At 49.6% G+C, this 21,706-nt stretch overlaps 2 protein-coding genes across 4 annotated transcripts; both read right to left on the bottom strand.

The window, feature by feature from the left end:
• Positions 1-9,314: 9,314 nt before the first annotated feature.
• Positions 9,315-9,500, bottom strand: Lenep (lens epithelial protein). The gene has a single exon (XM_013015183.1). It carries the CDS (start codon positions 9,498-9,500, stop codon positions 9,315-9,317), a length of 186 nt encoding a protein of 61 aa, XP_012870637.1.
• Positions 9,501-10,417: 917 nt separating this feature from the next.
• Positions 10,418-18,713, bottom strand: Flad1 (flavin adenine dinucleotide synthetase 1). Of its 3 annotated transcripts, XM_013015391.1 has the most exons (8): positions 18,655-18,713; positions 18,035-18,146; positions 13,286-14,030; positions 12,303-12,450; positions 11,744-11,842; positions 11,478-11,667; positions 10,732-10,805; positions 10,418-10,627 (listed from the first exon to the last, which is right to left on the bottom strand). In XM_013015391.1, the coding sequence occupies exons 2-8, from the start codon at positions 18,113-18,115 to the stop codon at positions 10,492-10,494; spliced, it is 1,473 nt and encodes a 490-aa protein (XP_012870845.1). In that variant the 5' UTR covers positions 18,116-18,146; positions 18,655-18,713; the 3' UTR covers positions 10,418-10,491. The 3 variants fall into 3 exon arrangements, with proteins under 3 accessions (XP_012870845.1, XP_012870843.1, XP_012870846.1); XM_013015389.1 differs by having other exon boundaries at positions 18,035-18,695; XM_013015392.1 differs by lacking the exons at positions 10,418-10,627; positions 10,732-10,805; positions 11,478-11,667; positions 11,744-11,842 and having other exon boundaries at positions 12,310-12,430; positions 18,035-18,695.
• Between the last annotated feature and the right edge of the window lie 2,993 nt (positions 18,714-21,706).

The following is a 21,706-nucleotide window of genomic DNA, read 5'->3' as shown; positions in this document are numbered from 1 at the left end:
CACCCGGCCCCCCCCGGCCCCCCCCTCCCTCCGCCCAATAAGGACATAAACTTCAACCCCTTAGTCCAGCCAGTCCCTGCAGGGCGCAGACACGTCCCTCCTTCCTTTTTTGCCCCCTTCCTCCAAGCTCTTATTTTGCTTTCCGAGTCTTTCTCACCCTCCTCTTTTCCCCTCTTTCCTTTTCTCTGTATTCCTTCACCTGCCGCGGTCCCTTCTCCCTCTACCTCTCTCCTTTCCAGCCCCTATCTCTCTCGGTCCACCTTAACTAGAGCCCCGCCCCCGTCTCTGTCCAGCCCTCAGTCGCTGCTCCGCCCCGCCCCCGCCCCGCCCCGCCCTAGCAGCTTATTGGCCGGAGCACCCGCTCATCCTAAACGGGTCCCGCCTTAGCGTTCATCCAGTGAGGGGGCGGAGCAGAGGGGCTGGCCTGAAACCTGAAGGGGAGGGGGAAGGGCAGTGTCCGCTGCGGCCCTAGGAATGGAGCAGCCCCTCTGGGGCTCCCTCTCTTCCAAGAGGGGCTTTTATGGGGTCAGCATTTCGGGAGGGAAATATACGAAGGCATAAGGATAGACTGAGTAGAGGTGAACACCAGGTGTGTTGAGGGCTGGGGTCCCATGAGGGGCTATAATCAGGTCAAGGGCCCCTGGAGGGAGGAGCTGGCGGGCCTCTAGGCCTTCGGCTCCGGCCCCTACGCCCCAACCCCCCCCTCAGAGGGAGTGGGGGAGTTGAGGTTGCGAGCACCCAGTGTCCCTCCCCACGCGTGATGGCGCCCTGCGGGGAGGGAACGGCGCCCAGGGCAAGCAGCCTCTGCGCTCCAGTCCGTGCCCGCTGCGGCCTTGGCATTGTCGGAGGGGAGGGGCCAGGTCGGAGAGGGGGAGGTGTGCTCAAGCTTCGGCTCTCCGCCTCCATCCCGCCGGTTTCTAGTGGAGAAACTGAGTCTCCCGAAGGAGGAACGTTCTGACGTGGATTTGCTCCGCCGCCGATGGCGAAGGTGCCCTGGCTTTCTTAGGATTGTTTGTATTTGTGAATCTGGAGGGGGCCGGCAAAATACTTCAGTGCCCCCAGTAACCGAGAAAGGTAGCGGGCGAGGGATGTTTCCAACTGGGCCTGCGGTGCTTCTACCCCTGTGGGCCCCTCCCACTGGTGTCAAACGGAATCAAATCCGGCTCCCTCGGGCTAGGTTCGGTCTCGCAGCAGCCGGCCAGGCCGAACCGGGTCGGACTCGCTCTCCCTTCCCCACCCCCTCTGCAGCAGGCCTCCCTCCCTTTCCAGCAGGTGGCTCCGCGGGACACCAGCTCAACCTGTTGGACCACAATGGGCGGCGCCAGGGGGGCCCTGGCCCTCACCCGGGCTGACCCGGGATCCCCGCGCAGGGGGAGGGGCGGAGTTGGGTCCTTCCCTCTGCCCCCCCCACCCGGGCCGTGACTCAGCCTCGGGGCCGCTGCCCTGCGCCCCAGCCAGGGGCGGAAAGTGTGAGGCGCCCCTGACGGCCCAGGCCAAGCCAAACAGCCCCCCACCCCAGACATTATCTCACTGGAGAATTAGGGGGGCTACAGAAAGGAGAGGATAAGTAGTAACGTGGGGCGCTCCGCCTCGAGGAATCCACTCCTGGTTTTCCTATCACCCCTGTACCCCTTGGGTCCCAAGGATGATCACAGCTCCGGGTTTTCTCGTTGGCCCCTCCAGACCCATTCCCAGCACGGAGGGCCGGGAACGGGTGGGGTCTCGGCCAGGATTTTTCCCTACAGCCGTCGGGGTCGCGCGGGCCAGGGAAGAGGCCGTGCCTAGGACAAGGCGGCAGTGCCAAATGCACCACTGAAATGGAGAGGGGGGAAGCTTCGGGAACGAGGGTCCGGCTGAGGAAAGGATTGGAGGTGGGGTAAAAAAAAGTGGTCCCAGGGCCTCGGGAGGCAATCTAGAGCGGGCGCGTTAACACCGGCCCTTAGGGACCTACGGGAACAGATCTGCCCGCCCCGCCCCCATCCCTGGGGTCGGGTCGGGCTGGTCACTACCCGGATCTTTCTGCGGCTGGATTGCCACTCCCCATTCCGGTGCCAGCAATCCTGGAACCTACTGTTAGTTCCTCAGTGGCACCTCTCTCTCTCTCTCTCTCTCTCTCTCTCTCTCTCTCTTTTACACACACACACAAATAATAGCTCCTTCCTCGGATTCGTGGGGGGGGGGGACTTGAAATTCCTGCGGCCTTTATCGCACCAACCCGCGATCAACAAACACTGACTAGCTCCCGCGGAACCCCGAGACTAGAACTAGGAACCGAAGAGCACGTGTGGAGCCTGCAGCCGCTCTCCCCCACCCCCGCCCCCTCGGAATAGGGGACTATCCCAGCTCCGCACGTTCAGACTTAAATCTTCAGGTGACCCTCTAGATCTTACTATGTAGGGCACTTAGCCAGAGGAGGGCAAATTGTCCTGAGAAGGGTGAAAGCCCCCGCTGGGAGGATTATGGCTATACCTTGGGTTGGGAACTGCCACTCAGACCGGTGGGCCCGGGGCCGGGCTAGGTTGGGCCACGTGTTCCAAATGGTAGCAGCTGAGAAGTTAAGACGTTTGCAGAGCCTGGGGGGAAAGAGGGCATCTGGTGGCTACAGAGGCTAGGTTTTGTCTGGGCGGGGTTCCGAAAGAGTGGGATCTGGGGGCTTGTTTCGGAATGTGGGGACCCAGCTGAAAGCCGAGCGTCAGCCCGCGCCAGGCGCCCACCTCTTCCCCGCTGCCACTCAGCCCCCGACAGTCTCCGCTTGCCTCGAAAAACCCGCCACCCAGGAAACCGCTGGGGGCGCTCAGACCGCAGTCCCCCCGCCCGCCGCCCCCCAGATCCTCCACCGCGACCGCCCAACCCACCTGAAGGGACCGTGGCTGCCAGGGGTACCCCCCCTCGCGCCGACTCCCCCCACACCTGCGGGCAGCACTATTTATAACTCTGCGCCTATTCCGGGCCTCTGGGTAGGAGCCGGCTGCGGAGCAGCGCAGCGCTATCGCCGCCGGGATCTCTGCGCCCCCCAGGGCCGGGGGAAGTAAATTTAGCTTCAGGAAGCTCCGGGGAACATTTTCCAAAACTCCACGTCCCAGAGCCGGCGAGACAGAACTGCTCTGCGCGCAGCCTCTCTCCGGCCAGCCGCCAGGCGGCGCAGGCCCCCCAGCTCCTGAAACCGGCTTTTGCCCGCGGTTAGCGCCGCGGCCTGGAAGACCCGTAGGTAAAGGGCTTAAGGCAAACGTTGGAAAGGTAATGAGTGGCAGGAGGAATGGGTGCATTCTGAGACTCAGGAAGCCGGGAGTCTCAGAACCACTAAGAAAGCGGCGGGGGCGGGGGGGGGGCTTCTCGTATTTGGGGGAATAACGCACATGTAAATGAAATGCAAATAAGAACCCCTGAGCTCGTTGCCTGTGGTGGGCTGTAATTTCATCGCAGCTACTCAGGAGGCTGAGATCTGAGGATCGCGGTTCGAAGCCAGCCCTGGGAGGAAAGTCCATGAAACTCTTAACTGCAATTAACTAGAGGTAGAGCACCTTGCTTTGAGTGGAGAAAGCTAAGGGATAGAACTCAGGCCTTGAGCTCAAGCGAGCGCGCTTGCCACACACCCTTTTTCCTTTCCTAGTTCTTTGTGTTGCTGGGAAAACATGGTACCTCCATTCCAAGTATTATTGAGCCCTCAGCCTTCTTTCACAGTACCACCTCTCCACTTGACTGGCCACGTGATCTAAGGTTCCCTATCCGATGTAATCTGCAGGACAATCTGGATAGCAAGCCTCTTGCTGTTGTACTTGGGAGCCGCTTTCTAGCTGGTTGGTTTTGTTAACTCCATTTCAACTCTTCCCATTTTACTACCTGTAGTTACAATAGAGGGCCTTGGGGAGCTTAGGAGTAAGTGTGGGGGCTTACCCTCCCCTCCTATATTAACAACCTGCTTCCCTAAACACCCCACCCCTGTGTGAGTTCCTCACCCTACTTCCTTATACACCCTACATGCGTTCCTGAGATGATAGTTTACAAGCTCAAAACCCGAGTTTCTCTATTTGGGAGAGGACATTGTAAGAAAACTCTAGCATTTCTTTTTCTTTTATGGAGGTATGGGGAGCTATGAGCCATGAAGATCTCCTGGCACTGGGTAGATTAGGCAACCTCCAAATAACTCAAGAAGCCCAAAATCAAGGGGGCCTAAGGTTGAGGTAGGAAATATGTGCTGTTTATGGGTTGGGATAGGGTAGGGAATGAGGGGTGTACCTTCCATTCTTGCCTTGTCTGGCTCTGCCTCCAAGAACACCAACACCAGCTCAGTTCAGAAGAGGAAGTCCACTTAATGAAAAGAAGCCCCAATAATTGTGATATGTATGTATGTATGTATTTATGTATGTATATATATATATAGAGAGAGAGAGAGAGAGAGCTCACTATTTAGCCCTCTAGGGCTCTAGTGACCCACCTCAGCCCTTCAGATAACTGGAACTACAGGTGTGTGCCACCAGTCTGATTAGTCCTAAACTTAAGATCTAAAAATCCTGATTCACTAAATGAATGCTGTCCTGCAGAGTGTTGTGCACTTGACCTTGGATGAATTACTTCACCTCTCTGCTCTTGTTTCCTTCACATGAACATGGGGTAATTATTTTGTCCTGATTATATTTGAGGTAGACTTTTGTGAAACTCAAAGCATTCTATACCATGCAAAGGACTCTCAAATGGTGTATAGTTTTGTTTTTGTTTTTTGGTAGTTATGGGGCTTGAAGTCAGGTTCTGGTAGTGCTCTACCACTTTGAGCCACAGCTCCACTTCCAGTTTTCTTTTGGTTAATTGGAGATAAGAGTCTTACAGACTTTCTTGCCCACCTGGCTGTGTGTGTGTGTGTGTGTGTGTGTGTGTGTGTGTGTGTGAATGTGCAATTTTCCCCATCCTCCCCAGTATTTCCACTATCAAGGCTCTCTTCAGCTCTGGCAGATTCCTTGGGCTGCTTGCAGTTTTCCCTCCAGCTTTCTTTTACTCTTCTTCCTCCGGCTCCCTACCATAACCCTAGAATCTGCCTTCTTCCCCACACTTCTTCCCCAGTTGTCTTTGTCAGACATCACTACCCCTACAAAGACCTTGTCCTCAGACCTGAGACTCTAGATTCCATCTCACCAAGCTTAGTGGGAGTAGGGACCTAAGAAAGGAAGAGAAGCCAGGGCTGAGTCTGGAAAGGTCTGGAGCTGGCCAAGGTGCAGGCTATTAGGAAGAGGGAGAAGCCCCAGAGTCAGAGGGAGAAGCCCCAGAGTCAGAGGGAGAGGTGAATTCTCTTGACAGCCCCACCACTAACCTCTCTCTGTTACGTGTCAGGATCTTTTTTTTTTTTTTTTTTTTGGTCGGTCATGGGGCTTGAACTCTGGGCTTGGAAACTGTCCCTGCACTCTTCAGCTCAAGGGGAGTGCTCTACCACTTGAGCCACAACACCACTTCCGGTTTTCTAGTGGTTTATTGGAGATAAGAGTCTCACGGACTTTCAAGCCCGGGCCGGCTTTGAACCTCGATCCTCAGATTTCAGCCTCCTGAGTAGCTAGGATTACAGGCGTGAGCCACTGGTGCCTGGCTATGTCTCAGGATCTTACCTTTCTCCCAGCAAGAGGGAGAGCTTTGCAGAAACTAGGTTGTCCTGCCTGTTGTAAAAGTCTAAATGGACACACTGATAAATAAGGCCAGGGCTAAGAAACAATATGGAGTTCAAGTACTAGGCTGCCATAAGAAAAGAACAACAAGAGCATCTGTAATCTCAGGAGGTAGAGGCAGGAGTGTCTAGTGTTTGGAATTTGAGGCTAGCCTTGGCTACTTATTTATTTTTTGCCTGTCCTGGGGCTTGAACTCAGGGCCTAGGCACTCTCCCTGGATGCTTTTGCTTAAGGCTAGCACTCTACCACTTGAGCCATAGCACCACTCCTGCTTTTCCGGTTGATGTGGTACTGAGGACTCAACCCCAGAGCTTCATGCATGTTAGGCAAGCACTCTACCACTAAGCCACATCCCCAGCCCAGCCTCAACTACTTATTAAGACTCTGACTCTCCTTTGTCCACTGCCCTCACTACCATAGATGGTATATACTACCATAGATGGTATATACTCACTACCATAGATGTATATACTGCTGTGGTACCTGTGGTATCCTATACAAAGAATATGAAAGGATTAAAAAAGAGCAATGTGCAGAGCATGCTAACCAACTGTGAAGAATAAGGACCCAAGATCTAGCCACTTTTTGTGTGTGTGTGCTGGGGCTGGGGCTTGACTCTGTCCCTTAGCATTTTCCATTCAAGTCCAGTACTCTACTACTTGAGTTGTAGTTCCACTTCTGCTGTTTGGTGACTGGCTGGAATCTCATGAACCTTTCCTGCCAGGGCTGGAAATCCTCAGATCTTAACCTCCTGAGTAGTTAGGGTTACAGGTGTGAACCATGAGTGCTCAACCTGTGAGACTTTTATCTCCACTAAACTACCAAAAAAAAAAAAAAAAAAAGCCAGAGTAGATCGGTAGCTCAAGTGGTAGAGTACTAGCCTTGAGCAAAAGAAGCTCAGGGACAGTGCCTAGGCCCTGAGTTCAAGCCCCAGCCCTCTCTCCCACCCCCACACATAATGAGTTTATGTTCAACACTGTAATGTTTCCTCATTTCACTCTGCAAAAAAGCTCAAATCTAACTTAGGACCATAAACTGCCCCACATTTACCCCCAGTTCAACATTTTTCTTTTTTCTTTAATAGTATCTAATTGATCACCTCTTTATATACTTTTATTTATATAGACTTCCCAACTACTAGAATGCAAGCTGTATAAGTACAGGGATTGATTTTGTTCACATACCACTATATAAAAAAGTACCCAGACTGGCAAATAGTAGACACTCAATGATATTTGTTTATTGAGGTTTTTCTTTTGTTTGTTTTGTGGTGCTGGGGATTGAACCCAGGGCCTCGTTTGCTAGGCAGGCACTGTTCCACTTGATCCACACCCCCAGCAATAATATTTGTTGAACGAATGAAGATGCAGTCTTTGGAAAGACCTCTGGAAAGCTCTCTAAGAAGTATGTAACCACGGTTCCCTCCAGGGAGGAAAGCTGGAGGAGTTGAGAGATAGGTATAAGAAACTTTTTTCTTTCTTTTTTTGTCAGTCCTGGGGCTTGAATTCAGGGCCTGGGCACCATCCCTGAGCCTCTCTTGCTCAAGGCTAGCTCTCTACCACTTGAGCCACAGCCCACTTCCAGATTTTTCTGAATATGTGGTACTGAGGAATCGAACCCAGGACTTCATGCATGACAGGCAAGCATTCTACCACTGAGCCACATTCCCAGCTGAAACTTTTTTCTTTCATAGTTGTTTACTGTAGGCTTTTCTTTTACAATTAACAACAACAACAACAAATCCCAGAGAAAAAGGAGTTAACTAAGGAAAAGGCTAAAGAAGAGCTGATTCCAGGAAGGGAAAGAAAGGTTCTAAGCCAGGCGCCAGTGGCTCACAGCTATAATCCTAGCTACTCAGGAGGCTGAGATCTGAGGATCATAGTTCAAAGCCAGCCTGGGCCGAAAAGTCCATGAGACTCTTATCTTCAATAAACCACCAGAAAACCGGAAGTGGTGCTGTGGCTCAAGTGGTAGAGCATTAGCCTTGAGCTGAAGAGCTGAGGGATAGTGCTCAGGGCCAGAGTTCAAGCCTCATGACTGATGAGAGTGAGAGAGAATGAGAGTGAGAGAGAGAGAGAGAGAGCGCCTATCCCCTATCTCCAGGTGAGTACCTGAGGTGAAAAAGGAAGATGGGAAATAGCTGGGCTGTAAGAGGTTGATGATGATCCTGGAGAAATGCTGACTAAACCCTATAATTGGGGAGTATGTCAATATATATGGGAGTGATTCAGGAAAAGCATGGATTGGTGGCTGCCAAGGGGAAAGCAGACTGTTTCCTAATAGAACATCACTGTGATAAACTTGAGGGACTTGTGTGAGCACATAAGTACTTTTCTCTTATAGCTTTGTATGTGTATGTGTGTGTGTGTGTGTGTGAGAGAGAGAGAGAGAGAGAATATGTGTGCATGTACCAGTCCTGGCTTGAACTTTGCTGCCCCTGGGCGCTATCCCTGAGCTCTCTTCAGCTCGAGTCAAGCACTCTACCACTTGAGCAACTCCTGCCAGGGCTGGCTTTGAACTATGATCCTCAGTTCTCAGCCTTCTGAGTAGCTAGGATTACAGGTGTGAGCCACTGACACCCTGCTGTCCCTGAACTTTTGTGCTCAAGGCTAGCGCTCTACCACTTGAATTTTACTTGTGGCTTTTTGTGGTTAATTGGAGATAAGAGTTTCACAGACTTAGTTGTTTGGGCTGGTTTTGAACTGAGATCATCAGATCTCAGTCCCTAAGTAGCTAGGATTACAGGTTTGAGCCACCAGCACCTGCCTTTCTCTTACAGTTTTGTGTGTGAGCTGAGATCTCTTTGTAGCTCACAGGGCTTTCTGGAATAGCTCAGTGATTTCCCAAAGCTCCTCAGAGCTCCCCTATTTGGGGAAGAACTGAGTCCTTAGAGTCTTCATCCTAATATTCTGAGCCTTACAGAAGACCCCTTCCCCCACTCACTCAACCCAGAAGCTTAGCCCTTTCCCTGCACACAGGTTGGGAAGAACTGGCCTTTCTCCTGTCCTTCACCCTCCACACTCAGGCACTAGTGAATAAGGAAACCTGGTTTTTCAATCTTATCCCCCCTGCCCCCTCCCCACCAACAAGCTCCTTCCCTCTTTGGTCTGTGCTCTGGCTCAAAGACCCTTTCAGTGCCGACGTTTCCTCATTCCCCTTTAGACATTTAGAAATTTTGGCCTCAGTACCTATTTATTATAAGTATAGTTCAGTGATTCTCCAACAGTGATCCTAACGGGAAACCTATTACTGGTACTAATGCCATGGTAAAAATCAACCATCTGGGTTAGTGGGCTCACTGTGCCAAGCTTGGAGAAGTGCCAGGTCCTGCTGCGGTCTTAACTGGGGTCCTAGCCAGCAGGCCAGGCTCCTGTCCACCAGAGGTCCATCAAAAGTAGGGGCTGGAAACAGTTTCAGAGATGAGGCAGATTTGACAGATGGCACAACTCAAAGCAGGATGCACACTCCACTTTTCACTTGTTCGTGGCCCATTCTTGGCAGATCACAGCTGGCCCTAGACGTCCTGCTGGGGCTACAGAAGAGAGAACAGAAAGCTGAGAGCGAGCTCTGCCACACAGGCTGCAGCCATACCTCGTTTGCCCTATGCCCACCTGACTGAGCCCAGCCATGATGCCAGGGCAGAGAGGAGACAGTTCTCTGCTGCCATTAGTCCAACAGTTCCTTGATACACCAGCAACAGAGGAGGATGTAGGCAACTTCTTTCAGGGTCTTCTGCAGGCCCTCCCAACCCGTACCCATCTTAATGACAGGCACCCGGAACCCAGCATCTCGCAGGGCCCCTCCAAGGGAGAAGGGTAGGGCGTGAGCTAGGGGCTGTGTCCTGGATTGCATGTGAGCAGCAGTTTTGAAAAGAGTGTAGATGCTGCCGTGGTGCCTTTTATCAACTGTCCCCACCCCCATCAGGCCTCATGACTACAGACAAAGGCCTCAGGGTCTAGCAAAGGAAGGTTCTGGGTCTAGGACAGGCTGAGTCAGCCTCTATAGGGAGAGACAGGGGTGGGGTTGGTATGACGGAGGGCCTGGCCAGTCTTTCATCCTCCATAGCTAGCCCAGCTCAGCTTCCCTTCCTCTGGCTTGGGTGTTGCCCTGTGTGCTTGGCACAAGTATTGCTCTCGCCCTCTGGTGGGCTCTGGCTGAGGCTGACATTGAGAATCATGAGATTTTTTGGGGGGTGCCTATCCTGGAGCTTGAACTCAGGGTCTTTTGTGCTCAAGGTTAGTATTTTACTACTTGAGCTACAGTTGTACTTCTGGCCTTTTTTTTTTTTTTTTTTGGGTCCGGTCATGGGGCCTGAACTCTGGGCCTGGGCGCTGTCCCTCAGCTCTTCAGCTCAAGGCTAGCGCTCTACCACTTGAGCCACAGTGCCACTTCCGGCTTTTTTTTTTTTTTTGCTTATGTGGTGCTGAGGAATTGAACCCAGGGCCTCAGGCATGCAAGGCAAGCGCTTTAACCACTGAGCCACCTTCCCAGCCCCTACTTCTGGCCTTTTCATAGCTAATTGGACATAAGAGTCTCATGGGTTTTCCTGCCCTGGCTGGCTTTGAACCTCCATCCTCAGGTCACAGTCTTCTGAGTTAGAGCTAGTATTACAGATGTGAGTCGTTGGCACCTAGCTCATGAGCTTTTTAGCTTGTTCAGCTTCACCTTTAGACTTGTCAGAGTAAGCATGGCCAGCTTAGCTGGCAGCCTCTAGTTCACTTTAGCTTCCTTAGTCCCCTGGAGCAGGAATGCACAGCTACAGCAACAGGCACAGTGAGAGGCATGGTTTATTGACAGGTTACACTCCAGGCTAGCCCCCCTTTCCTCCCTCCTATGTGCAGGATCATGTGCGGGAGTTCCGCTCTTCATCTTCGTTTTCCAGTAGGTATGCTGGGCGGTAGATGGGGTGCCCTCCTGGGCTCAGGCACTTCAGGGCTGGGTTCTGCACTGTGTTCTCCTGACTCCCCAGCGATGTGTACCTGGAGTGGGAAGATAGAAGGCTAAAGCAAGGGCGGGTGGGCTCTTCTGGCGGCTCTCCCTGCATGTCCTCCCTGCATCCCCTCTCCTTTCCTCATTGCCTTACCCTTGGTCATACAGGATACAGTATGGGACAAACAGCTGACGCAGAAAGTCCCAGATGTTTCTGTAGGTCCAGTCCTGGGAAACCAGAGTCATAAAATAGTTGCCAATATTCCTTTCTCCCCTATCTATCCCCTGCCACTCTTGCCCATCCTAAGCTCTTCTGCTTCGTTGGCCCAGAGGGAATCTGGCTATTTGGCTGTCTGGTATATCTTGCTCTGTGTAGATTAAGTAGTGAGACAGGGAAGGCCTTCAGCCTCTGCTCCTGCCCATTCCCATGCCACCATCCCCTGGGGTGTACGTTCCAGGACAGGGGAAGAACCATGAGTCTAAGCCAGCACTGTCAGGTAGAACTTTCCCCAATGTTCTAGATCTGTCCTGTCATATATGGTGGTCATTTGATGTGTGATTGATACAAATGAAGAGCCAAATATCTAACCGTATTTAACTTTAAAAGTTGAGATTAATTTACACGTCATATTCTTAAGTAATTTGTGTTTCATTTTAATTAGTATTCCAGTATGAATAAATAGCTATGGCTATCTTATTGGACAGCACAGGTCCAAGTCTGCCCAAAGCAGAAAGCACAATGCCTGCCACTGAATAAATGCTCAATAAGTATTAGTCAAAAAGAATGAATGGAGGATGGAGCCCCCCTGTCCAAGCTTCAAACTCTAGCTTTCTTCCAGGGAGCCAGTGTATGACCGTAAGGCATAGGAGACCCAAGAGAGTAAATCCTAGCCCCATTACCAGCAGTGGATTGATGCGCATGAATGAAGGCCAGCTAGGGTCAGTGGGACTGAAAGAACTTAGGCCACAGGAGTAGGGGTCAGTCCGACGGGTGCCCATCAGAACAGCCTTAAGCTGAGGATGGCGCATTTGCAGTTCAAACAGGGCTTGTTTCATGTCACCTTCAGCCTCTAACACCTGTAGATTATACCTTAGAAAGAAACAAAGGTGAAAGGTCAGAGTCCTATCAAGCTCTTCTTGGAGCCCAGACCTCCAGGCCCCTATACCTCTTGATGGTGTCTTGTAGAAACTGTTCCAGCTCAGGGAAAGAGGAGATGCTGCGGATATACAGGATCTGGAGAGGTTTTGGAACATCAGGAAATTTCCTAGGGAGAGGAAAGAACCCATAGGCTTGCCAGCAAACACAGGAAAATGGTTTTCCAGGGGACTCTCTCCCTTAGAAAACTACATCCTCTGAGAAGTCTACTATTATAACTCTCAAACCTGAATTTCCAGATTTCTGGTATGAGATTTCTTTTTTTTTTTTTTTTGGAAATGGGGGTCTCACTGTGTTGTCCAGATTAATCTTCAACTCCTAGGCTCAGGCAATCTTGTTGCCTTGATTTCCTAAGTGCTTAGACAGATACCCAACACACTGACTTCCCTAGGGTCAGGGATGGTAGCCTGCACATTCAGAGCCAGGTACTTGTTACATGAGCAATAAATACGTTGGGAGAACAGAACTGCATGGCTACCTCACCTATGCCCCATCTCCTTACTTTCTGGGATGGGGAGCTGGAGGACAGTAGATATTTCTGAGGCTGTGCTTCCCAGGGGCAGGCTCACCTTTTTACCGCTGCATGTACAAGGTGAAGGAGGGCAGTGCAGTCCTTGCCCCCGTTGAAGCCCACGCAGAGCTCGGTGAGGCAGTACTGAGCCAGGGCAGTCTCAATGGTCTGTAAGGCACTTGCTACCTTTTTTCCCAGAGAAGACCCTGCCATGCAGGCAGGGAAGAAGACATCAGATCAATGAATATGGCTGTCAAAGAAGCCATGTTATCCTTGCTTAAAATACTTCAGTGTCATCCTAATGTTTCTAGGATTAAGTTCAAACTCCTTTATGCGGTCCACTGGGCCTACAGTCTGCCTCATACTTCACCTTACCTTGGCCTTCACTGTTTTTCCTCTGGAGCAAGAGCTAAGGAATGGGAGTGTAGGATATTGTTGCTTCCTTCCAGGTCTTTCTCATTTTCTGGTTAAACCAACAGCCAAACCTCTTTTTTCTTTTTACCAGTACCTGGGCTTATCTTAGGATCTGGGTACTCTCCCTTATCTTTTTGTTACTCAAGGCTGATGGTACTGTACCACTTGAGCCACAGCTCTACTTCTAATCTTTTGCTGGTTAATTGGAGCTAAGCATCTTACACATTCCTGTCCAGGCTGACTTTGAACCATGATCCTCAGATCTCAGCCTCCTTAGTAGGTAGGATTACAGGCATGAGCCACTGGCAGGGAAGCCTTCTCTGACATGAGATGAGGGCTGATCTCTCTGTTGTAGTCTTTTCCACAGTGGCAATTCATGTAATATCTACGTAATGTCTATCCTTCCTTGGTCCACAAGAGCAAGTCATATATGTACCCCACTGAGCTATATCCCCAACAGCTAGCACAATGCTAGTGAAAGTAGACAGTACTTATTAAAAGAATGAGAAGTAGCTATCTTTTGCCCTTTCTTGGACTAGTGGAAAGTCCCTTACAGGCCCCTTAACACCAGACTGGAGTGACACCAGTGGGTTGGTATAGGTTTATCCTTTCTCAGGAGGTTCTTACCTGATTCAGCGAGTTTGTACACAGCCACACTGGCCTGCTCCACAGCGTTGGGCATGTAGGGGACCAGCGATCCCTTGGGCAGATGGGCTGTCAGGTAGGCCAAACATTCCTCCAAAGGCTCTTCTTCCTCAGAGTCTAGAGTCAACTTCACCTGGTAATAGTTGCTGCCCCAGTCGGGGTAGGAACCCAGGCAAAGCCTACGCCCAAAGTGGGCCTGGGCCTCAGCTAGGATGGGGGCAATAGAGGATTCAGCAGCAGCCACATACAGCTCTTTTGAATGGAATTGCACAGCTGTGTTTTGGAAGAGATGCTTCAGCCCCCCTAGTACCCGTCGCAGCAGCTCTGGAATGCCTGGGAAAAGGTAGACGTTCCGGACAGAGACCAGCGGGAATCTGAAGGGATGACCAGTTTGAGGATCTGTACCGTAATGCAGGCAGGCAGAGGAAGGCACCAGTGACAGCTTTTCCCAGCCCTCCCCTCCTAGGGCTTTGATGGCCGCTTGCAGCTCAGGATGTGGCTTGAGCTCCTCCCCAAAGGCCTGTGCCACTGCCTCAAAGGTGACATCATCATGAGTGGGGCCAATGCCCCCTGCAGTGAGGACATGGGTGAAACGACTGGAGAAAGAAGTGATCTCAGCTGCAATGGTGGCTACCTCATCAGGTACAATAGAGACTCGGCAAACCTTGACTCCCAGGGAGCGCAGTGTCCGGCACAGAAAGTAGGTGTTGGTGTCTTGAGTGTGTCCCTGAGAGTTGGAGGAGGATGAGATTGTCAGTGTGGTGGGGATGACAAAGGGAAAGAGGGGGTTAGCTGTTGGTGTCTGATGATGGGGTACTTCTGGGTAGATATCACTTCAGGCTGCAGAGGTGGGCAGAAGTGGGCACAAGAACAGTGGGAAAATCTATTTGAATAGAATCAAGGATGAAGTGAGCCACTTTAGGCCTCCTTTGCTGCACTTGGAGCCTGACATCCCCTATATTTACGGATTCAATTATCAAGCCTGTGTAGACAACTTGTCCACTTCCTCACATACTCGAGTTCCAGTTCTGCCTCTAAGTGTTTATTGGGCAGCCTAGTTTCAATATATCCCTGGATGTTGTCACTTTTTTTTTTTCTTGTTTTGTACCAGTACTGGGGCTTGAACTCAGGGCCTTGTGTTTTTTGGCTTTTTCACTCAGCATTGGCACTCTACCATTTGAGCCATGCCTCCAATTCTAGGTTTTTGCAGGTTAATTAGAGATAACAGTCTCTTAGGTTTGTCTGCCTGGACTAGCTTCAAATGAGGATCCTCAAATCTCAGCCTCCTGAGTAGCTAACATTATGGATGTAAGCCACCAGTGTCCAGCTGTTGTCACTTTGGTCAATGAGTCCCCAGACACTGCCAGCAGCCAGTCATGCCCTTCCTTCATCAAGTTAACTCTACTTCTGAAATCTTTCCCTATCCTGTCCTCTGTTCTCACTGTAACCAAGCAGGTCTTTAACACCTTTTACCTGGAGAATGGTGACAGCCTACTGGCCAACCTCCTGTCACTATGTTTTTCTGTCTTCTGAGTAATCTTTCTAATGCGTCACTGTGATTGCATCACTCTTGGATTCAAAAGCCATTTGTTGTTTCCAATTGTATTTGGAATAAAGTTCAAATTCCTTTATTAGCATTTAAAGCTGTCTGTAGTATGTACCCTTCTATTTTTCTAATCCTTTATCACTCTACTTTTCTGTAGAGAGTTTAGTGTTTAAGAATATGTGTTCTGCTGGGCATCGGTGGCTCACGCCTGTAATCCTAGCTACTCAGGAGGCTGAGTCTGAGGATCACGGTTCAAAACCCACCCAGGCAGGAAAGTCCATGAGACTCTTATCTCTAATAAACCAGTAGAAAACCGGAAGTGGCACTGTGGCTCAAGTGGTAGAGCGCTCGCTTTGAGCTGAAGAACGCAGGGACAAGCACCCAGGCCCAGAGTTCAAGCCCCATGACTGAAAAAAAAAAAAGAAAAGAAAAAAAAGAATATGTGTTCTGTTGGGCGCTGGTGGCTCACACCTGTAATCCAAGCTACTCAGGAGGCTCAGATCTTCAGATCTGAGGATCACGGTTCAAAGCCAGTCCAGGCAGGAAAGTCCGTGAGACTCTTATCTTCAGAAAATTGGAAGTGGCACTATGGCTCAAGTGGTAGAGTGCTCACCTTGAGCTGAAGAGCTGAGGGACAGTGCCCAGGCCCAGAGTTCAAGCCCCATGACCAATCCACACACACACAAAAAAAAGAAGAATATGTGTTCTAAGCCAGGCATCGGTAGATCACACCTATAATCCTAGCTACTGAGGAAGCTGAGATCTGAGGATCACAGTTCAAAGCTATCCTGGCCAGGAAAGTCCATGACATTCTAATCTCCAAATAACCAGAAAACCAGAAGTGGCGCTGTGGCTCAAGTGGTAGAGTGCTTTCCTTGAACTGAATAGCTCAGGGCCCTACAGCACCCAGGGAAGAGGGGGGAAAGGATGGAGGAGAGGGATGGGGGTGGGGGGGGAGAAAGGAAGTGGTATTCTAGCCAGGCATTGGTAGCTTATCCCTGTAATCCTAGCAGGAAGTAGCTTATCCTTGTAATGCTAGCGGGAGGCTGAGATCTGAGGATCATGGTTTAAAGCCAGCCTGGGCAGGAAAGTCCATGAGACTCTTTATCTCTAATTAGCCACTAAAAAGCCAGAAGTGAAGCTGTGGCTCAAGTGGCAAAGCATTCACCTTGAGCACAGAAGTTCAGGGACAAGCCCCAGGACTGGCACTAAACAAAACAAAACTGAACAAAGAATATGTGTTCTGAAGTAAGGGAAAACCTGGTTGGAATTCTTTCCCCACCGTGTCCTGGGGATGTTTCTCAACCACTCAAAGCCTCTGTTTCATAATCTATTAAGATATATAATAAAAGCACCAACTTCATGGAATTTTTGTAAGGGTTCATAAAATCATACATGTGATGTAGTAAAAGCACATTGCCAGGCTCTAATTAACATTCAAAAATAAGGTCAGTGGTATTTTTTACAAACCTGACCCTGGTGCCCGTGGCTCAGGCCTATCTACAATCCTCTTTACTTAGGTGGTTGAGATCTGAGAATTGAGGTTCAAAGCCAGGCTGGGCAGACAGATCCCCCAGACCCTCATCAATTAACCAGCAAAATGCAGGAAGGAAGTGGAGGTATGGCTGAGGAGGACTCAAGGCCCACAGTTCACACACATGTCACCACTACCACTAGAACCCTAATGCGTGCAATGTCCTCTAGTAACACCTCTAAAATGGAGAAGGGATTCTTCCCTTTTACTATCTTTCTTCTAGGGCTGGGGGGTGTTTGAAGAGGTAAGAACATCTGCTCAGCAAGCATAAAGCTAGTGTTAAAAACAAAAGCAGGAAATGTAAACATCACCTGACGTGGAAAAAATAACTTGTAATGTCAAAGCTCATAGAATGCACAAACTGTATAGACCATGATAATGACAATTTGCCTTGGGAAAATTAAAATGTGTTTGTGACTCTAAGTATCACTATTCCACAATACTGTGAAATATGTAAAATTTATGTAATCACCTAATCTCAATTAAAGAAAAAAAAAGTGACAGAAGGGATGGGTTAAGAGAAATGGGTGACAATGTTGTCAGACACTTTGTACTTATATACTGTTTTGTAGAATGGGAACTTCTTTGTACAACTAAAAGATTTAAAAAAGAATTATAAACAAACAAACAAACAACAAAAGCAGGGAGGCTGGGAAGGTGGCACAGTGGTAGAGTGCTTGCCTTGCATACATGAGGCTCTGCGTTCAATTCCTCAGCATCACATAAGCAGAAAAAGCCGGAAGTGGTGCTGTGGCTCAATTGGTAAGGCACTAGCCTTGAGCTGAAGAGCTGAGGGACAGTGCCCAGGCCCAGAGTTCAGGCCCCATGATCCACAAAAACAAACAAATAAACAAAAGCAGGGACTGGGACTGTGGCTCAGTGGTAGAGTGTTTGCCTAGCATGCATGAAGCCCCAAGTTCAATTCCTTAGTTACACATAAACAGGAAAAGCTGGAAGTGGCACTGTGGCTCACGTGGTAGAGTGCTAGCCTTGAGCAAAAGAAGCTCAGAGACAGTGCCCAGGCCCTGAGTTCAAGCCCCATGACTGGCAAAAAAAAAAAAAAAGAGGCTAGCCTAGGTGCTGGTGGCTCATGCCTGTAATCCTAGCTACTCAGCAGGCTGACATCTGAGGACTGTGGTTCAAAGCCAGCCCGGACAGAAAAATCTGTGAAACTCTTTATCTCCATTTAACCATCAGAAAACAGCAAATGGTGCTGTGGCTCAAAGTGGTAGAGGGTTAGCCTTGAGTGCAAAAGCTCAGAGACAGAGCCAAGACCCTGAGTTCAAACGGGGGGCGGGGAGGGGAGAAGGGGAGAGAGGCTAGTACCTTCCTTCTAGCTCATTTATCCACTTTGCAAGTGCCATGGTTCATTCCCAAAAAGTTGAATATCATTCTTAAATACATGCACCTGCACCTCCTCTACTTGCTTAGCTTCCTTGTCAGTGGCCCTTCTGCCACTGCCATTTTGCTTGGCAAATTATAGGGATTTGCTACAAGTCTTCTAACAGACTCATTAAAAGAACTAGTCATTTTTCTCCAGTATGTTGCAATAACTGTCGGATTCTACTATGGCAGGCAAGGGGGTTCCCACCCTGGTTCACCTTCCTCACCAGAATGGAGCAAGCCCTCCCCTCTTCTGTCCCAGACACACCTTGAGGATCTCATCTCCAACAATGATGATGCCCGCCGTCACATTGCGCCCCGGGGGAAGTTCAGAGGCCCTAGATGCCATGGTCCTGCCGTCTTTGCGCCTGTGCAATGTCCTGCAGTAGACACGCAGACCCCCAAATAGGGGCCGCAAGCACTGAGGAACCGCCAGGTCTACAGGGCACTGGAAGCCATAGGCTGGAAGCAGGCTCCGGAGACGAGGAAACATGGAGGGCATCAGTGCACGTTCCCTCCTTAGAGGAAGACTCAGTATTCTCGAATCACATCCACAACTCCTTTATTCCCCGCATCTTTAATAAACGTGTCCTAAGCCCCAACTCACGCTCCTATGTCTAGACTCCAGTCTCCCGAGAACCTATCACTTTAAATGTCTTCTGTGTGCCGAATTGTCCTGAAGCGTGTTCTCTATCCCGGGCATCTGCCCCTTTAAATGTCCCTTCTCTTCGGGGCACCTGTCCCTTTAAATGTCTGCCTTAACTTGGGACTTAGCCCCTTTAAATACTCCACCACTGACCAGCACCCAATCGCCTTCAGCACCCTTTTTATTCAGGAATCCCTTCTTCCCACCTATCTTCAGACTACTGATCTTTCCGAGGATCTCACCTGCCTATTTTGACCCTTCACCGTGTCTTTCCTTTCCTCATGTCCTGGGACAGCTTCCGTACTCAAAGCCCGGCCCTACATCACCTCATATTGATTGGTCATCTTGGATGTCGCTCAAATTCTATCCCATAGTTCTATTGGTTTAGATGACAGTCGCTCATGTACTTTATTCCTGCAGGCGGGAGCAATGCTACGTTGTTAGTGGCAACACCACACGTTCACTTCGTGCCCGGAAATGTGGGGGCGGGACCTTAGCCTTTGGAGGGCGGGACCTGGGAAGATTGGAGCGCCAAACGAGCTGTCTGGACATGGAGTTGTTCTAAAAACTTTGGGGTGAGGCTTTCCGGTCCTGAAAGTAAATGGAGGCTTCACTTTATTCTCCGTTTGTTTTCAAATCATGCATGCATATCTTTTTTTCCCGTGCTAGAGGGGCAGGAGCTAGTAGTTTTTTGTTTTTTTTTGGTCGGTCGTGGGACGAACTCTGGGCCTGGGCGCTGTCCCTCAGCTCAAGGCTAGTGCCCTACCACTTGAGCCACAGCGCCACTTCCGGCTTTTTCTGCTTTTGTGATGCTCAGGAATCGAACCCAGGGCCTCATGCATGCAAGGTGAGCACTCTACCACTGAGCCACCTTTCCAACTCCCAGTGTGGGTCTTAAACTCTGGGCCTGGGCACTATCCCCAGCTCTGCAGCTCAAGGCCAGCCCTCTACCACTTGAGCCACAATGCTACTTCGGGCTTTCTGGTGGTTAATTGGAGAGAAGTCGCACAGACTTTTCCCGCCCAGGCTGGCTCTGAACCGGGATCCTCAGATCTTGGCCTCCTGAGTAGCTAGGATTACAGGCCACTAGTGCCAGGCTTAGTCTATAAAATCTTGAATGGTAAATAACACACCTAGTTTACAAGTAACAGGCTTAGAAAAGTGAAGGAATTCTACTTCTCGATTTAAGTGGATAGCTTTTCAAAAAGACTTCAAGCTTTTTGTTTGAGAAGCTCATATTTCTCATCAACATTGTACGTCTTAGAAGCTGGATTTCTTTTTTTCCTGGGGCTTGAATTTAGGGCCTGGGCCCTGTCCCTGAGCCTCTTTGTGATCAAGGCTAGCGCTCTACCACTTCAGCCACAGTGCCACTTCCGGCTTTTTCTGAGTAGTTTATAGGAGATAAGGGTCTCATGGACTTTGCTGCCTGGATCTGGCTTCAAACCACAAAATCCTCAGATCTGTCTCCTGAGTATGATTACAAGGGTGAGCCACTGGCTTCTGGTTTGGGAGCTAGATTTGAAAGTACTTTAACACTGTAAAATCATAAGGGCCAGCCTTAAGTTCTTTCTCTAGTGATAAGCCATTTTTTTTTCTTTTTTGGCCAGTCCTGGGGCTTGGACTCTTTAGCCACCGGTGCTGGCTAAGCTCTGTTGCTGAGATCAGAGGATTGCGGTTCAGAGCCAGCTCAGGCAGAAAAGTCTGTGAGATTTTTTTTTTTTTGGGTCCGGTCATGGGGCCTGAACTCTGGACCTGGGCGCTGTCCCTCAGCTCTTCAGCTCAAGGCTAGTACTCTACACCACTTGAGCCACAGCGCTACTTCCGGCTTTTTTCTTTTTTGCTTATGTGGTGCTGAGAAATTGAACCCAGGGCCTTATGCATGCGAGGCAAGCGCTCTACCACTGAGCCACCTTTCCAGCCCAGACATTCTTATCTCTAATTAACCATCAGAATACCAGAAATGGCACTGTGGCTCAATGTGGTAGAACACTATCCTTCAGCAAAAGAGCTCAAGGCCAGTGCCCAGGCCGAGTTTAGGTGCCATGATCGGAAAAGCAAAACAACTTGTGGTTGGGGATGGAAGGGAAAAACTGGTTGTGAGGGAAGGGGTGACAATGTCCAAAAGATATGTACTCTTTACCTGACTTATGTAACTGTAACCCCTCTGTACATTTACTTTATAATAATAAAAAAATCACCCACCCCAATCGGGTAAATAAAACAACGGAACACCAAAATACCTATTTGTCTAGTGACATAAGCTTCATGTTGAAATATCTTTATTGTAACAAAGGTGGTATCACCCCCTTCTAAAATGTCAACTCTGTTCCAATCTTTTACTACTGAGTCCTCAAGCTTAAACACACACAAAAATGACTTGGAACGTTTAACATATTGCTGGATCCAATCCCTTTAGAATTCAAGAATTCAATAGGTTTGGAATGGAGTACCCCAGTAATTTGAATTTCTGAGTTTCCAGATGATAGTGATGCTTCTTAGTCCAAAGATGATAGCTGAACAACTATTATAGGAATAGATAGAAGATGAGAGGGTGTGTGGGGCTGGGAAGTTGGCTCAGTGGTAGAGCGCTCGCCTTGCATGCTTAAGGCCCTAGGTTCGATTCCTCAGCACCACATAAGCAGGAAAAAAAAGCGCCAGAAGCGGCGCTGTGGCTCAAGTGGTAGAGTGCTAGCCTTGAGCTGAAGAGCTGAGGGACATCGCCAGGCCCAGAGTTCAGGCCCCATGACCAGACCCCCCCCAAAAAGATGAGGGGTGTGGAGATTAACTAGTATTTTTTTTTTTTTTTGCCAGTTGTGTGGCCTGAACCCTGGCCTGGGCGCTGTCCCTCAGCTCTTCAGCTCAAGGCTAGTGCTCTACCACTTGAGCCACAGCGCCACTTCCTGCTTTTTCTGTTAATGTGGTGCTGAGGAATTGAACCCAGGGCCTCATGCATGCAAGGCAAGCACTCTACCACTGAGCCACCTTCCCAGCCCATAGCATTAGTATTTTTAGAGTATGATTTTTTTTTTTTTTACTTAGGGCCTGAGCTCTTGCTTGGCTTTCCCACATAAAAGTGGCACTTTACCAGCCACACCTTTACTTTCTGTTTTTTGCTGGTTAATTGGAGATAGAGTCTTGTTAATTTGTCTGCATCATTGGTTGGTTTCAAACCAAGATCCTTAGATCTCAGCCAGGTAAGAGTAACTACAATTACAGGCATAAGCCATATGTGTCTGACCTAGAACACAAACGATCAGTGAGATAGTCCTTTTTTGAAAATTTTCTGGTAGTACT

This window comes from Dipodomys ordii, unplaced genomic scaffold (assembly GCF_000151885.1).
Source record: "Dipodomys ordii isolate 6190 unplaced genomic scaffold, Dord_2.0 Scaffold26, whole genome shotgun sequence".
NCBI classification, from domain to species: domain Eukaryota; kingdom Metazoa; phylum Chordata; class Mammalia; order Rodentia; family Heteromyidae; genus Dipodomys; species Dipodomys ordii.
This window is presented reverse-complemented; position numbering and strand designations above follow the sequence as displayed.